The sequence below is a fragment of the Hemitrygon akajei genome, chromosome 9, assembly GCF_048418815.1.
Source record: "Hemitrygon akajei chromosome 9, sHemAka1.3, whole genome shotgun sequence".
NCBI lineage: Eukaryota > Metazoa > Chordata > Chondrichthyes > Myliobatiformes > Dasyatidae > Hemitrygon > Hemitrygon akajei.
In genome coordinates this window covers 54,301,125-54,316,277 of record NC_133132.1, presented here as the reverse complement: position 1 = coordinate 54,316,277, position 15,153 = coordinate 54,301,125, and the positions used below count along the sequence as shown (strand labels likewise).

The 15,153-nt window shown below is 43.4% G+C and overlaps 1 protein-coding gene across 1 annotated transcript in view; it reads left to right on the top strand.

Annotated features, from left to right (window-relative positions):
• Window positions 1-10,062: 10,062 nt before the first annotated feature.
• plb1 (phospholipase B1) overlaps window positions 10,063-15,153 on the top strand; it is a 181,686-nt gene continuing 176,595 nt past the window's right edge. Inside the window, exon 1 of the mRNA XM_073055347.1 lies at window positions 10,063-10,162. Coding sequence (XP_072911448.1) covers window positions 10,087-10,162 — 76 coding nt within the window. The 5' untranslated portion in view covers window positions 10,063-10,086. The remainder of the gene's footprint in view (window positions 10,163-15,153) is intronic.

Below are 15,153 nucleotides of genomic sequence, written 5' to 3'. Positions count from 1 at the left end.
ATGGCAGAATATAGTATTAATGGTAAGACTCTTGGCAGTGTGGAGGTTCTGAGGGATCTTGGGGTCTGAGTCCATAGGACACTCAAGGCTGCTACACAGTTTGACTCTGTGGTTAAGAAGGCATACGGTGCATTGGCCTTCATCAATCGTGGGATTGATTTTAGGAGCCAAGAAGTAATGTTGCAGCTATATAGGACCCTGGTCAGACCCCACTTGGAGTACTGTGATCAATTCTGGTCGCCTCACTACAGGAAGAAAGTGGAAACCACAGAAAGTGTGCAGAGGAGATTTACAAGGATGTTGTCTGGATTGGGGAGCATGCCTTATGAGAACAGATTGAGTGAACTCGGCCTTTTCTCCTTGGAGTGACAGAAGATGAGAGGTGACTTGATAGAGGTGTAGGAGATGATGAGAGATATTGATTGTGTGGATAGTCAGAGGCTTTTTCCCAGGGCTGGAATGGCTAGCATGAGAGGGCACAGTCTTAAGGTGCTGGGGAGTAGGTACAGAGGAGATGTCAGGGAAACGTTTTTTACGCAGAGAGTAATGAGTGTGTGGAATGGGCTGCCAGTGACCGTGGTGGAGACGGATACAGTAGGGTCCTCTAAGAGACTCCTGGACAGGTACATGGAGCTTAGAAAAATAGAGGACTATGGGTAAGCCTAGGTAATTTCTAAGGTAAGGACATGTTCGGCACAGCTTTGTGGGCTGAAGGGTCTGTATTGTGATGGAGGTTCTGTTTCTGTTTCTGTTTCACTGTGTGTGTGTGTGTGTGTGTGTGTGTGTGTGTGTGTGTGTGTGTGTGTGTGTGTGTGTGTGTGTGTGTGTGTGTGTGTGTGTGTGTGTGTGTGTGTGTGTGTGTGTGTGTGTGTATATCTCCATATCCCTAAGACTTTTGCACAGAACTGTACTTCAGTCAGTAGAGCTATGTTGCAATGTAGTTTTCACTTTTACAATATCAGAGCTTTGGGGAATATGAGCTGGCAGTCTGGCTCGATTCACCAAAAAGGAGATGCACGTTCACAGAAAAGGGAATGCCAAGGAGCAAGAAACGGAGTTAATGTTTAGAGAGCATTTCTTGAGGGTAGGTTGAGTGAGCTGGGGCTTTTCTGTTTGGAGCCAAGGAGGATGAGAGGCAATTTGATAGAGGTGTACAAGGTGATAAGAGAAGATCAAGTGGACAGCAAGAGACGTTATCCCAGGGCAGTGATGGCTAAGGGGCATCATTTTAAGGTGACTGGAGGAAAGTATAGTGTGGATGTCAGGGATAAGTATTTTACACGGAGGTGAATGTGTGGTGGTACATTAGGTACATTTAAGAAACTTCAATAGGCAGATGAATGTTAGAAAAATGGAGGCTCATGGAGCAGGGAGGGGTTGCATTGATTTTAGAGTGGTTTAAAAGTTTGCACAAAATCATAGGCAAAGGGTCCATAGTCCTCCAGGTTTTATGTGGAAAGTGTTTTTATCACTTCCGAGATATTAACACTGTTTCTGTGCTGCCTATTCTATTGATTGATGCTGGCATTTTTAACTTCTGTTTCAGACCTCTGCAGTTTATCTGATATTCACAAATCGCTTGGTCTGACCTGCCGACCTCTGCTTTTGTCTCACCCTCTCTGCAATAACCTTCTTCAGTTTTACAGTGAGCTGAAATACCTAGTCTCCTCTGGTTCTGGTTTTCTTCAGCACGTCAGTGGTGGCCTTGCCTGAGCTGCCAAGACCCCAGTCTCTGGAGCATCTTGGAATATCTTCACTCAGTCTCTCCAGTCTCTCCATTCTCGATCTCTTGGGCAAACACTTGTCCTAGCTTCTCTTGGTGCCTGGTCTAAAGTAATGTGATTCCCATTGCCAATCGATTTCATAAACAATACGTTAAATAGTTCAAACAACCTTAATATATATATTTTTCCTATTACTTTCCACTCAATTTGGCTAAGCAGTGTTCAGGAAAATAGTGTCCATGGAAATTCGGGAAGGCCAACAAAAATGATCCTATTGTCAATAACCTTATAGAATTATTCACTGAGATAAAGTGCAGAATAGGCCCTTCGAGCCACGCTGCCTAATAATCCCTGGACTTAACCCTAGACTAATCACAGGACAATTTACAATAATCAAATTATCTTATCAACCGGCACATCTTTGGACCGTGGGAGGAAACCAGAGCAGCCAGAGGAAACCGATGCGGTCACGGAGAGAAGTTACAAACTCCTTACAGTGGCAGGAATTGAACCCGGGTTGCTGATACTCTGAAACGGTGTGCTACCGTGCCTTATAGGTTTCTGTGACAAAATATAACAGAGCATATTTTTCCTGTGTTTACTCATTAAAACCAGCAGAGGGAATCCATGAGCAGGGATTCTCTTTCCTTTCTTTGAAAGTCCCTCAGGACTGAGAATGACTTGTCCCCAGGTGACCGAGGTTAATGTAGGAGGCACAGACACTTTCCCAAGTGGGACAGAGATGACTGAAGGCCGTGTAGGTTTGCAGTTTCTGACGCGGTACGCTCCTTTTGCTCTTAAGCAGAGCTTCTGTTCACTTCCAGCCTGTATCTCATTCTGAAAGGACGGGCAATGGCCTCCATTGTCCTGGAAAGGTTGTGGGGAGAAGGCAAGAGAACGGGGTTCAGAGGGGAAAGGATCAGACACGATGAAATGGCAGTGCAGACTCATTGGGTCGCATGGCCTAATTCTGCTCCAATATCTTATAGTCTTATGACTGACCCTTCTCCATTGTGAGCAATCATAACCCAGAGATTTCCAAGAGTCTGTGCCGATGTTGCAACTCTTCAGAGGTGTTGAACGTGTCCTTGAATCTTTCCTCTCGTCTACCTGGTAATCTCATCCAACAGCAGGTCTTGAAATAGACTGGTGTCAGGGATCCTAAGAAATGTCAGAAAATAATCCATGTTTGTCCAACTCTCCTTATAGCCAATACTCTCGAATCCAAGTGATTCTCTTCGGCAAAACTTCCACATCCTTTCTGTAAAGCGGGGACCAGAACTGTACATAGTACTTCAAATGTGACCTAACCAAACTTTTATGCAGCTACAATATGATTTCCCAACCTTTATATTCAACACCCTGAATGAACAGTGTGCACATCCTTTATCACCATATCAACTGTGTTGCCACTTTCAGTGATCTATGGACTTCCACCCTAAGAATTCTCTGTAGATCAATGGTCCAGCAGCAATTCTTGCAGCTTTGCAAAATCAGAGAACCTAGAGCATAGAAAGAGCACTGGAAGGGACCCGTCAGCCCACATAATGCCTGTGCTGATCATGATGCCGAATTAGAGTAATTTCTTCAGCCTGCACAAGCTCTTTATACGTCCAGTCCTTGTATATCCATATGCTCATCTTAAAGTAGCTCAAGCACCGTTTCGTACCTTCTTCCATTACCACCAGGCCAGACTTTTGCACTGAAGTACGTGAAGCCCCAGCCTGCTGCCTCAGGGCCAATGGAGATTGTGGCTGAACTGTATTTGCAAAGGTTACTTGTGAACTTTTAGCAAATTAGCACATGCAATGCAATTGGAGTGATCCGTGCATAGTGATAGAAGCCATTTGGCCCATCGTGACCGTACTGGATGATTAAGAACCTGCCAGTTTAACACCATCTCCAGATCTGGGCTGTGGCCCTGCAGGTTAGAGCACGGTATGAATGCTTGCTAAGACACTTCCTGAAAGTGACTTCCGATCACCACCTTTTCTGACTCCAGTAGCGCACCTCTCCTGCAGATCTCCTCGAATCCACCTTTCCTGGTAACTGCTTCTCTGTGAAAGAAAATTGGTTCTTTCACTTCGCTCTTTCCAGCCCATCACTGTCTTATAGACCTCAATCAAATCTCCTCACCGCCATCAAACCCAGCTGATTCCGTCCTTCCTCAACACTAAGTTACTCCTGGCCAGGCAACAGCATTGTAAATCTTCTCTGAATTCTTTCTGAGGCTCAAGGGGCTCTGCAGTTGCTGGAATCTGTTGCAAAACGCAAACTGATGGAGGGACTCAGCAGCTGTGAAGGCAAAGAGATGGTCAGTGATTTCCTGTAACGTGGAGAATGGAACATTACATAGTACTCCAGCTGTGGCCTAACTAAAGTTTTGTTTTGTTTTAGAGTCATGCAATGTAGAGACAGGCCCTTCAGCCCACCGAGTCTGTGCTGACTATCAAACATTCATTTTCATTCATTCTAGTTTATTCTTCCCAAACCCCCATCTGCTCCCCCCAGATTCCACACATGAGGGGCAATTTACAGTGATCAATTAACCTATCAACCCAGTGGCACAAGACGCTGCCTGCACTGGAATATGAAGCAGTAAAAAAGATGCTGGAAGAACTCAGGGGGTCAGGGAGGATCTGTGGAGGGAAATGGACAGTTGATGTTTCAAGTAAGACAATAAGACACAGGAGCAGAATTAGGCCATTCAGCCCATTGAGTCTGCTCTGCTGTTCCATCATGGCTGATGTATTATCCCTCTCAATCCCATTCTCCTGTCTTCTCCCCATAAATTTTCATGCTCTGACTAATCAAGAACCCATCAATCTCTGCCTTAAATGCACCCAGTGGCCTTGCCTCCATGGCTGCCTAGACACTAATTTCCGTAGATTCGCCTCCCTCTTTAAAGAAATTCTTCTTCATCTCTATTCTAAAAGGATGCCCCTCTATTTTGAGGCTGGGCCCTCTGGTCTTAGATTCCCGCACCAAAAGAAAAACATCTACTCTATCTAGGCCTTTCAACATTCGATAGGCTTCACTGTGATCCCCCGCATTCTTCTACATTCCATCAAGTACAAGCCAAGTGCCTTCAATTGCTGATCATGTGATAAGCCTTTCATTCCTGGAATCATTCTTGTGAAGCTTCCCCCAAACCCTCTCCAATGTCAGCACATCCTTTCTTAAATAAGGGACCCAAAACTGCTCACAATACTCCAAGTGAGACCTCACCAGTGCCTTATAAAACCTCAGCATTACATCCTTGTTTTTGTTTTCTAGTCCTCTTGAAATTCCTCACCACCAATTCAACCTGCAAATTAACCTTAGGGAATCCTGCACGAGGTCTCCCAAGTCCCTTTGCACCTCGAATTTTGAATTTTCTCCCTGTTTAGAACAAAGATCATAGAAAACCGACAGCCCACAATGCTGTGCTGAACATTATTTACTTTAGAAATTACCTAGGGTTACCCATTACCCTCTATTTTACTAAGCTCCATGTACCTATCCAGGAGTCTCTTAAAAGACCCTATCATATCTGCCTCCACCACCATTGACGGCAGCCCATTCCACGCACTCACCACTCTTTGCGTTTAAATTAAAAAAACATACCCCTGACATCTCCTCTGTACCTACTTCCAAGCACCTTAAAACTGTGCCCTCTCACGCTAGCCATTTCAACCTTGGGGGGAAAAAGCCTCTGACTATCCACAGGATCAATGCCTTTAATCATCTTATACACCTCTATCAGGTCACCTCTCATCCTCCGCTGCTCCAAGGAGAAAAGGCCGGATTCGCTCAACCTATTCTCATAAGGTATGCTCCCCAATCCAGGCAACATCCTTGTAAGTCTCCTCTGCACCCTTTCTATGGCTTCCACACCCTTCCTATAGTGAGGCGACCAGAACTGAGCACAATACCCCAAGTGGGGTCTGACCAGGGTCCTATATACAGTGGCATGCAAAAATTTGGGCACCCCTGGTCAAATTTTCTGTTACTGTGAATAGTTAAGTGAGTAGAAGATGAACTGATCTCCAAAAGTCATAAAGTTAAAGATGAGACATTCTTTTCAACATTTTAAGCAAGATTAGTGTATTTTCATTTTGTACAATTTTAGAGTGGAAAAAAGGAAAGGAGCACCGTGCAAAAGTTTGGGCACTCCAAGAGATTTGAGCTCTCAGATAACTTTTACCAAGGTTTCAGACCTTAATTAGCTTGTTAGGGCTGTGGCTTGTTCACAGTCATCGTTAGGAAAGGCCAGGTGATGCAAATTTCAAAGCTTTATAAATACCCTAACTCCTCAAACCTTGTCCCAACAATCAGCAGCTGCCTAGCATTCTGAAAATTAAAATAAATGATGCCCACAAAGCAGGAGAAGGCTATAAGAAGATAGCAAAGTGTTTTCAGGTAGCCATTTCCTCAGTTCGTAATGTAATTAAGAAATGGCAGTTAACAGGAATGGTGGAGGTCAAGTTGAGGTCTGAAAGACCAAGAAAACTTTCTGAGAGAACTGCTCGTAGGATTGCTAGAAAGTCAAATCAAAACCCCCGTTTGACTGAAAAAGAGCTTCAGGAAGACTTAGCAGACTCTGGAGCGGTGGTGCACTATTCTGCTGTGCTGTGACACCTGCACAAATATGACCTTCATGGAAGAGTCGTCAGTAGAAAACCTTTCCTGCGTCCTCACCACAAAATTCAGTGTCAGAAGTTTGCAAAAGAACATCTAAACAAGCCTGATGCATTTTGGAAACAAGTCCTGTGGACTGATAAAGTTAAAATAGAATTTTTTGACACAATGAGCAAGGGTATGTTTGGAGAAAAAAGGGTGCAGAATTTCATGAAAAGAACACCTCTCCAACTGTAAAGCACAGGGTGGATTGATCATGCTTTGGGCTTGTGTTGCTGCCTGTGGCATGGGGAACATTTCACTGGTAGAGGGAAGAATTAATTCAATTAAATACCAGCAAATTCTAGAAGCAAACATCACACTGTCTGTGAAACAAAAATGCTGAAGATGAAAAGAGGATGGCTTCTACAACAAGATAATGATCTTAAGCATACCTCAAAATCCATAATGGACTACCTCAAGAGGTGCAAGCTGAAGATTTTGCCATGGCCCTCACAGACCCCCGATCTAAACATCATCGAAAATCTGTGGATAGACCTCAAAAGAGCAGTGCATGCAAGACGGCCCAAGAATCTCACAGAACTAGAAGCCTTTTGCAAGGAAGAATGGGCGAAAATTCCCCAAACAAGAATTGAAAGACTCTTAGCTGGCTACAGAAAGTGTTTACAAGCTGTGATACTTGCCAAAGAGGGTGTTACTAAGTACTGAACATGCAGGGTGCCCAAACATTTGCTTCAGGCCCTTTTCCTTTTTTGTTATTTTGAAACTGTAAAAGATGGAAATGAAAAAGTAATCTTGCTTAAAATATTAAAGAAATGTATCATCTTTAACTTTATGCCTTTTGGAAATCAGGTCATCTTTTACTTGCTTAGCTATTCACAGTAACAGAAATTTTGACCGGGGTGCCCAAACATTTGCATGCCACTGTAGCTGTAAGTAAATAGTCTTTGTTTTTATTCCTTTTACCAAAGTGCTTGACCGTACCCTTCCCAAAACTGTTTTCCATCTGACACCTCTGCCCATTCTCCTAATCTAAGCCCTTCTGCAGTCTCTCTGCTTTCTCAACACTACTTAACCCTTCATCTGAGCTGAGCTAATCCACCAGCTGTACCACAATTTTAAGAGCATGTTTCTTGTATAAATCCCTTGCCTTTGAATCAGAATCAGATTTTTTATAACTTAAATGACATGAAATGTGTTATCTTGTGGTTCCGATTCTATGTATCTACCTCTTTCTAAGAAAACACAAGCTGTAAGCTCTTGATCAATTAGTGAAAATTAGTTAGTTCATTGAACTTGTGCTAACCTGCCTGCCAGAATGATTCTAATTTATAACTCTGACCTATGGTAATGATAAGATTTCCTGCTGTTATCTCAGGAGATATTATTTAAGGAGTGACTTCCTTCTTTATTGACTGGTTGGAAAGTCCAACAAATCAATCAGGTCCCCTTTGCTTTTCTTCCTCTGAAGATTCAGAAAGTGAAGACTTGCATTTCTGCAACACCTTCTGCATCATTTTCAAGGGTTTTACATGTGGTATTATTTCCTGAAGTGTGGTTCTTGTTGCAGTGTAAAAGACCTGGCAACCATTTTCAATAGCTCATTTGTTCCATTTATTATCAGAGAACGTATACAATATACAACCTGAAATTCTTGGTCTTCGCACACATCCACAAAGACAGAAGAGTACCCCAAAGAACGAATGACAGTAAAGACATTAGAAACCCCCTTGTTCTGCCCCCACACAAACAGCAGCAAAGCAACAGCCCTCCCCCTCCCACGCCCCCACTTACTTCAGCAAAAAAGGCATCAGCATCCTCCACCCACTAAGCAAGCAATAGCAAACCCCCAAGAGAGACCGTGATCTCCGTACAATGGCTCATCCAACCAATTTGACATGCCACAGGTTCTCTCTCCACCCCCCCCCCCAATAAAGGAGCAGAGAGGTGGTCATACAGCGAGCGAGGAGAACAACAGAAACAAACAGCTCTCTGATTTACAGTGTTAAAGTCTAAGAGGTAGCTTTTTCCCAGTTCAATGACTTCAGAGTCAGTAGCAGACTATCCCTGCCAGTGAGAGTGAGAGGGAGAGAGAGAGAGAGAGGTGGGGGGGGGGGGGGAAGAGGGAGATTCGGCAAGTACAGAGACTTCCAATAGCTGATCCACAATTCCGATTTCACTCAGGAAATCTTGCGTTGCTGACTGAAAGATGGACTTTGACCAGCACACCAGATCTTCATTGAGTTAAGGGTTCACAAATGTAGCTGCACCAGGGGAAAGGAATGTGAACTTTCTCTTAACCCCTTCTTAATTTCCCCTATTAGAGTAAAAAGTATCTACCCTATTCAATCCCTTTCAGGTTTCTGCAACTTAAATATTTAATCTCTGGAACATGGTGAGGGTGTGGAATGAGCAGCCAGCACAAGCAAGCTTGATTTCAACAGTTAGGAGAAGTTTGGATAGGGACTAGGTTGGTAGGAGTATTGCGGGGGAGGGGGGTGCTATAGTCCGGGTGCAGGTTGATGGGAGTAGGCAGTTTAAGTGGTTTCAGCATGGACTTGATGGGCAGAAGGGCCTATTTGTGTTGTAGTTTCCTATGATTCTTTCTACACTTGAAGAAATGGAAGCTAAACAAATGCTATTACTTCAACCCACTTAAACACTGCAATCATGCTGTAAGGACATTGATGAGATTCTGTCCCAACTTGACAAGCAATCAGCAACACGCGTCTCAGGCCTGAGGGAACGGGCTAAATTAAGGGTGAGGTGTAGGAGTTTTATAAGGTAGCTAAGGAAGTCCTTTTTCATCCAGAGAGTGGTTATAAAATGGAATGCAACGCCTGTGAAGGTGGTTTTAGTAAGTACTCTTGTACATTTAAGAAGCACTTTGGATAAGAAATTAAATTAGCAAGGCTTAACAGACTATGGATAAAGTATTGATGCATGTAATTAATTAGGTAGGTACTTCAAGAACAAGTCAAATTTATTGTCACGTGCACAAATATGGTGAGGTACAATGAGAAAAACTTTTGCTCTCAGCGACATCACAGTCACACAGGTGCAGACAGCAAACAGAATATTAATTATACATAAATTAAATTTGAATGGTTTTGCAAGGCAGTGAAGAGAGAAAGGAAATAAAGACAGCAAAAATAAGACTTGAGTGCAAAAAAGATGCAAAAAAAAACCAATCAGAGATAAGTTCCTGGTATTACAAAAGGTAGACTATACAGTTCCATATCTGAGGTAGGATTATGGTTCTGCTGGTCAGTTCAAGAACCTCATGGTTGGCATGGAGGTGGTAGGTCAAAGTTTGTCTTGCCAGACTCTAGCTCTATACTCCCACCTCAGGATGCTGTATGACCTGGTGGAGAACCTGTGGATGGGCTGGTGCCTTTGTGACTGCTGCCCTTGGCAACAGAGATTGGCAGGTTTAGCTGGTGCTGTTGAAGGAACCCTGCAGAACTGTTGTGTCTTCTTTGATACAGAGTTCCATAATTGCACTAATGCTTTATAATGGTGCTTGTGCAATTGTTAAGGAAAATGAACCTTTATTGTTATACAACACAAGAACACTTTATTAAGCAGCTTATCATGCAATAAATCCAAAACGTTTCTCTATTTTCCAGTCAGCTCCAGCAGTAAAAGGTGGGAGGGGATGTGACCTGATATAAGCCAGTAGTGCTTGGAAGATAGTTCACTCTATTAACTTTCTGAGGTGACAAGCTCCCTGGATTCTTGAATGCTGCCAAACCAAATGATGGGACTGCGAAATGCAAACATACTGATTCTCTCTCTTTGCCTGTGGTTAATTCAAGGTAGGGTTTCCCTGGTCTTCTAATAATGTTTAACCTGATAAAATTATATCATAGGAAAATCTGAAAAGGGTTTCTGAGATCAATCAGAACTTGCAACTCACTTGTACGAATTGTATTCCAAGTTAAAATGCTAGGATTCTTAAAAGGGGAAGCTTCTGGAGAGAGGAATGGATGATTATGCCACAAATTTTAGAAGAAGTTGGATAATCACAGATAAGAACAGAATATGTTTATAGAGGTTAAAGAAGAGTTGGGAGGATAGTCACACAGAACAGAAATACTGCCAAGGATATATTGGGCTGAATGGCCTGATTCTGTGGTGTAAGCTCTGTATAAGTTAACATAACATTGAACTTTGGGAAGTCAAATACAAATGGAAAGTATACCATTAATGGCAGAATCCTTAACATTGACATTAGGAGTAATCCTCTGGTCCAGGTCCATATCTACCTGAAAGCGATAGAGACAGAGTGACAAAGAAGGCAAATGGTTTGTTTTCCTTCTTTGCTAGGGGCATAAAGTGTAGGTCTCAATAAGTCACGGTGCAGTTGCATTTGAGTTTGTTTTGACTGTACTTGGAGTGTTGCGTACTGTCCTGGTCTGCCCGTGACTGGGGGGGATGTGGAGGATTTGGTGATGTTCAGAAGAGGCTTACCAAGATGCTGCCTGGATCAGAGAGAAATGGCTATGAGGAGTGTTTAGATTGATTTCTCTGGAGTGTCGGAGGCTGATGGAAATATATAAAATTATGAGAGTTTTAGTCGGAATCTTTTTACAAGGGTAGAGATGTTGAATACTAGAGGGTATAGAGTTACTGTAAGGTGAGGGGGGGAAATGTTTAAGGGAAATGTTTGGGGAAAGATTTTGTTTTACGGATGCCAGGAACGTGCTGCTAAGGTTAGTGGTGGAAGCAGATACAATAGTGGCATTTAAGAGGCTTTTATGCAGGCATGTGAATATGCAGGGAATGCGGTGACAAGGATCATGGAGTGGCCAAAATTTTGATTTGGCATCATGCGCGGCACAGATATTGTGGGCCAAAGGATCTGTTCCTGCATTGTACTGGTCTATGTCTGAGTCAAGCTCTGAGATAAATTTATATGCCTTTCCCATCCAAGCTGCACTTCAGACTGAAGGAGATGGTTCACCACCTTGGCCACCCTATTTAATATGGTGGAGTTTTCAACTCCTCATCACCAATTCCACCTTCATGAAGATCAGTAATGTTATCTGTCTCCAATTCCTCTTCACCCTTCTGCCCTTTAAGCCACAAAGGCTTCTGGCTGTCCCCTAGCCTCAGGTCACATTCTCATCCTAGCCCTTCCTCCACCTACCTCCGTGCCTCCAGCCAACCTCACAAGCATCGGCCATTTTCTTTCTCAGCTCTCATTTTCTTTTATCCCGTCATTACCTTTGGCAGTCCGGAACATATCCCTCAACAGAGGGCAGTTAAAAAAGCAATCACAGCGGTGAGTCTGAAGACACTGTAAGAGACAAACCAGGTTTCAGATAGCAGAATTAAAAACAGGAAATAATGGAGGGCAGGCAGCATCGGTAGAAAGAGAAACAACTAATATTTCAGGCCTGAGAGGAAGAAGAACAAGTTAGGCCAGGTAGTGAAGAAGATGGGGGAAGTGGATGAGGATGAGCAAGGGGAGTTTTTCTGATTGTGTAATGATAATAGTAGGGTAGTTAAGATCAGTTTAAGTTAGACACAAGACACGGTAGATGCTGTTATCTGGAACAGAGAGCAAACTGCTAGATACTCAGCAGGTCAGGCAGGGGGAAAGGACCGGATGACATTTAGTGTCAAGACCCTGCATCGATACTGAGGGAAGTTAGCTGATTTGAAGAGCAGAGGGGAAAGGGAATGCCAGGAACAGGTAGGTTTAGGTAAACCAAGGGGGTGTGGGCTGTGGTGAAGGATGACAGGTCGAAGAAGCCAGGTGGTGTCATGGTCCCTTCTGGCAATCCCCCACCTGGCTATTTACCTCAGAAACTGGGCCTCAATCCCCTCGTTTAGTTTCCAGTCAGCCCCAGGTTCCACTAACTACACACACCTGCTTTCCATCAGCAAACGCAGGATAAAAACCCTATGATCACAACAAGGAGCTGCTAGTTTGTTAGTTGATGCTGGTGTGAGTAATCTTGTTTCATGGTTCTTAGGACTGCTTGTTCTAAGTCTACCATTGCTCCTGGACACCAATTCTAAGCTTGCTACGTCAAGGACGCCTCCTGACTCTGCCTCTGTGTCTGTGTTCTGCACTTGGGTTTGTCCACTGCCATGCTCGTGTAATAGGTGGGGAGTGGGGGAGATGTGGGGTTGGCAGACGGGTGGGTGGGTGATGGATGGAAGCAGAGAAGTGATAAAGCAGGGCAGGTGGAGTCAGGTGGGGGTGAAGATCAGATAACTTTTTGTCTGTGTTGCTAATATTGCGGAGACTGTATAATGTTATTAAGTCTGTCCAACTAGGACTCGTCCAGCAACTCTGTCTATAGAAAGAAAGCGGAATAAAGAATAGCAGGTAAAAATGGCCAGCTGTCACAACTAAGAAGGGAGAGTGAATTATCTAATTAACTAGCTTGGGAGAACTGGTTAATGAACCCTGGATAGAGAGCCCAGATGGAAGATAAGTTGGTGTTCCTTGAACCTGTGTTGGGCTTCATTGTGGCTGCTTGATTTACAGATAAAATGAACAGAGTGGGAGGGGGATGAGGAATTAAAGCAACAGGTGGCCAGAAACTCAGGTGAGGAGGGTGAATCATTGAAAAGCATCAAGCCCAGATGGGGTACCTGAGCCTTCAGGAGGCTGAACCTATGAAAAGCAACAGGCACATGTAGGATTCCTGGCCTAGTAGTAAAACTTGTGCTGATCAAATGGCTGGAGTGTTCACTGGAATCATTAACCTCTCGGGTAGTGTGAGGTACCCATCTGCTTCTGGTGGACTTCAATTATACTGGTGCCGTGGTAACCTGCCTCAATGACTATCACCCGGTAGCACTTACATCCACAGTGATGAAGTGTTTTGAGAGGCTGGTGATGAAACATATCAAGTCCTGTCTGAGGAGCAACTTGAATCTGCTTCAAATTGCCTGCCAAAGTATCAGGTCCACAGCAGACACCATTTCATTGGCTCCTCTCTCAAACCTGTAACATCTAGACAAGATAGATGCATACATCAGGATGCTCTTTATTGACTTCTGCTCAGCATTCAATGCCATCATTTCCTCAAGAATAATCAATAAGCTCCAAGACCTTGGCCTCAGTACCTCCTTGTGCAATTGGATTCTTGATTTTCTCAATTGCAGAACCCAGTTGCAGAATGGCAACAATATCTCCTCTATGATCTCCATCAGCACAGGTGTAAGACAAGGCTGTGTGCTTAGTCCCCTGTTCTACTCTCTTTACAATTAAGATTTGATGGCAAAGTGCAGTTCCAATGCCATATTTAAGTTCGCTGATGACACCACTGTCATTGGCCAAGTCAAAAGTGATGGATCAGCTTATAGAAGAGAGATTGAAAATCTGGCTGAGAGGTGCCATAACTACAACCCCTCACCTAAAGTCAGCAAGACCAAGGAGATGATTATTGACTTCAGGAAGAAGAGACCAGAGGTCCATGAGCCAGTCCTCATTAGAGGATCAAAGGTGGGGAGGGCAGCAACTTCAAATTCCTTGGTGTTATTATTCTGGAGGACTTGTCCAGGTGCCAGCATGTCAGTGCAATTACGAAGAAAGCACGGCACTACCTCAACTTAGGAGTTTGCAAGGATCCGGCATAACGACTAAAACTTTGACATACTTTTATTGACTGGCTGCGTCACAGCCTTGTATGGAAACACTACTGCCCTTGAATGGACAAGCCGACAGAAATTGTGAACACAGCCCAGTCCATCACCGGTAAAGCTCTTCTCTTCATGGAGCACGTCTACACAAAGCATTGTTGCAGGAAAGCAGCATCCACCATGGGGCACTCACTCTGTCCAGGACATGCTCTTGCTGTTGCCATCAGGAACGTTCAGGCCCTTAAACCAAAGGGGGTAACTTCACTCGCCCCATCATTCAAATGTTCCCATAGCCTATGAACTTACTTTCAAGGACTTGATTGCATGTTCTGAATATTTATTGCTTATTTATTATAATTTGTTTTTCTTTTTGTATTTGTACAGTTTGTTGTTTTGCACACTGGTTGAACACCCAAGTTATTGTGATCTTTCATTGATTGTATTATTGAATTTATTGAGTATGCCCACAAGAAAATGAATCTCTGGGTTGTACATGGTGACATATATGTACTTTGATATTTAATTTACTTTGTACTTTGTGCTCTTTCAACAGATCATTTGTTGCTCCAAATTGTCCTTATGATTTGGTTTTTGCCTATGTCCCAAAAATATGCGAGTTGCCAGGATAATTGGCCATTGTAAATTACCTCTGTGTAAGGGTAAAAAATGAAAGGAGTTAATGGTCTTGAGACAGAGAAGATGTTATAGTGCTTCTTAAATGTAATGATTACAACTGATTCTACCACTCTACAGTGCATCACAGATACCAACCACACTCATTATAAAAACTTACCCCCAAGATCCCCTTTAAATCGCCTACCGCTCGGATCAAACTCTTGTGTTTGGCACAACTACCATGTTCATTATAAATTAATAAGGTTTCACAATTACTAGTTCAATAATTGTTCAAGGCCAGGTTCTTTCCTCCAAATCTGAGCATTTACAATCGTCCTTTTAACCAACTCGTTACTAAGTGTTTGTCTTCTACTCCTATTCGCTCCTCCCAATGGCTTGACATCTACTTGCAACTGATTAGCATGACATACCTCCACACTGAAGACTTTGAGGGAACCTCAAGGGTTTTCACCTGGAACATCGCCAATTCAGTTCTGCCCTCAAAAGATGTTTTCTCACTTTTCTTGGTGACTTTGTACACGGCCTTTTAGTTTGGTGCTTTCCTTTATTTCATTAGTTAAGCAAGGCT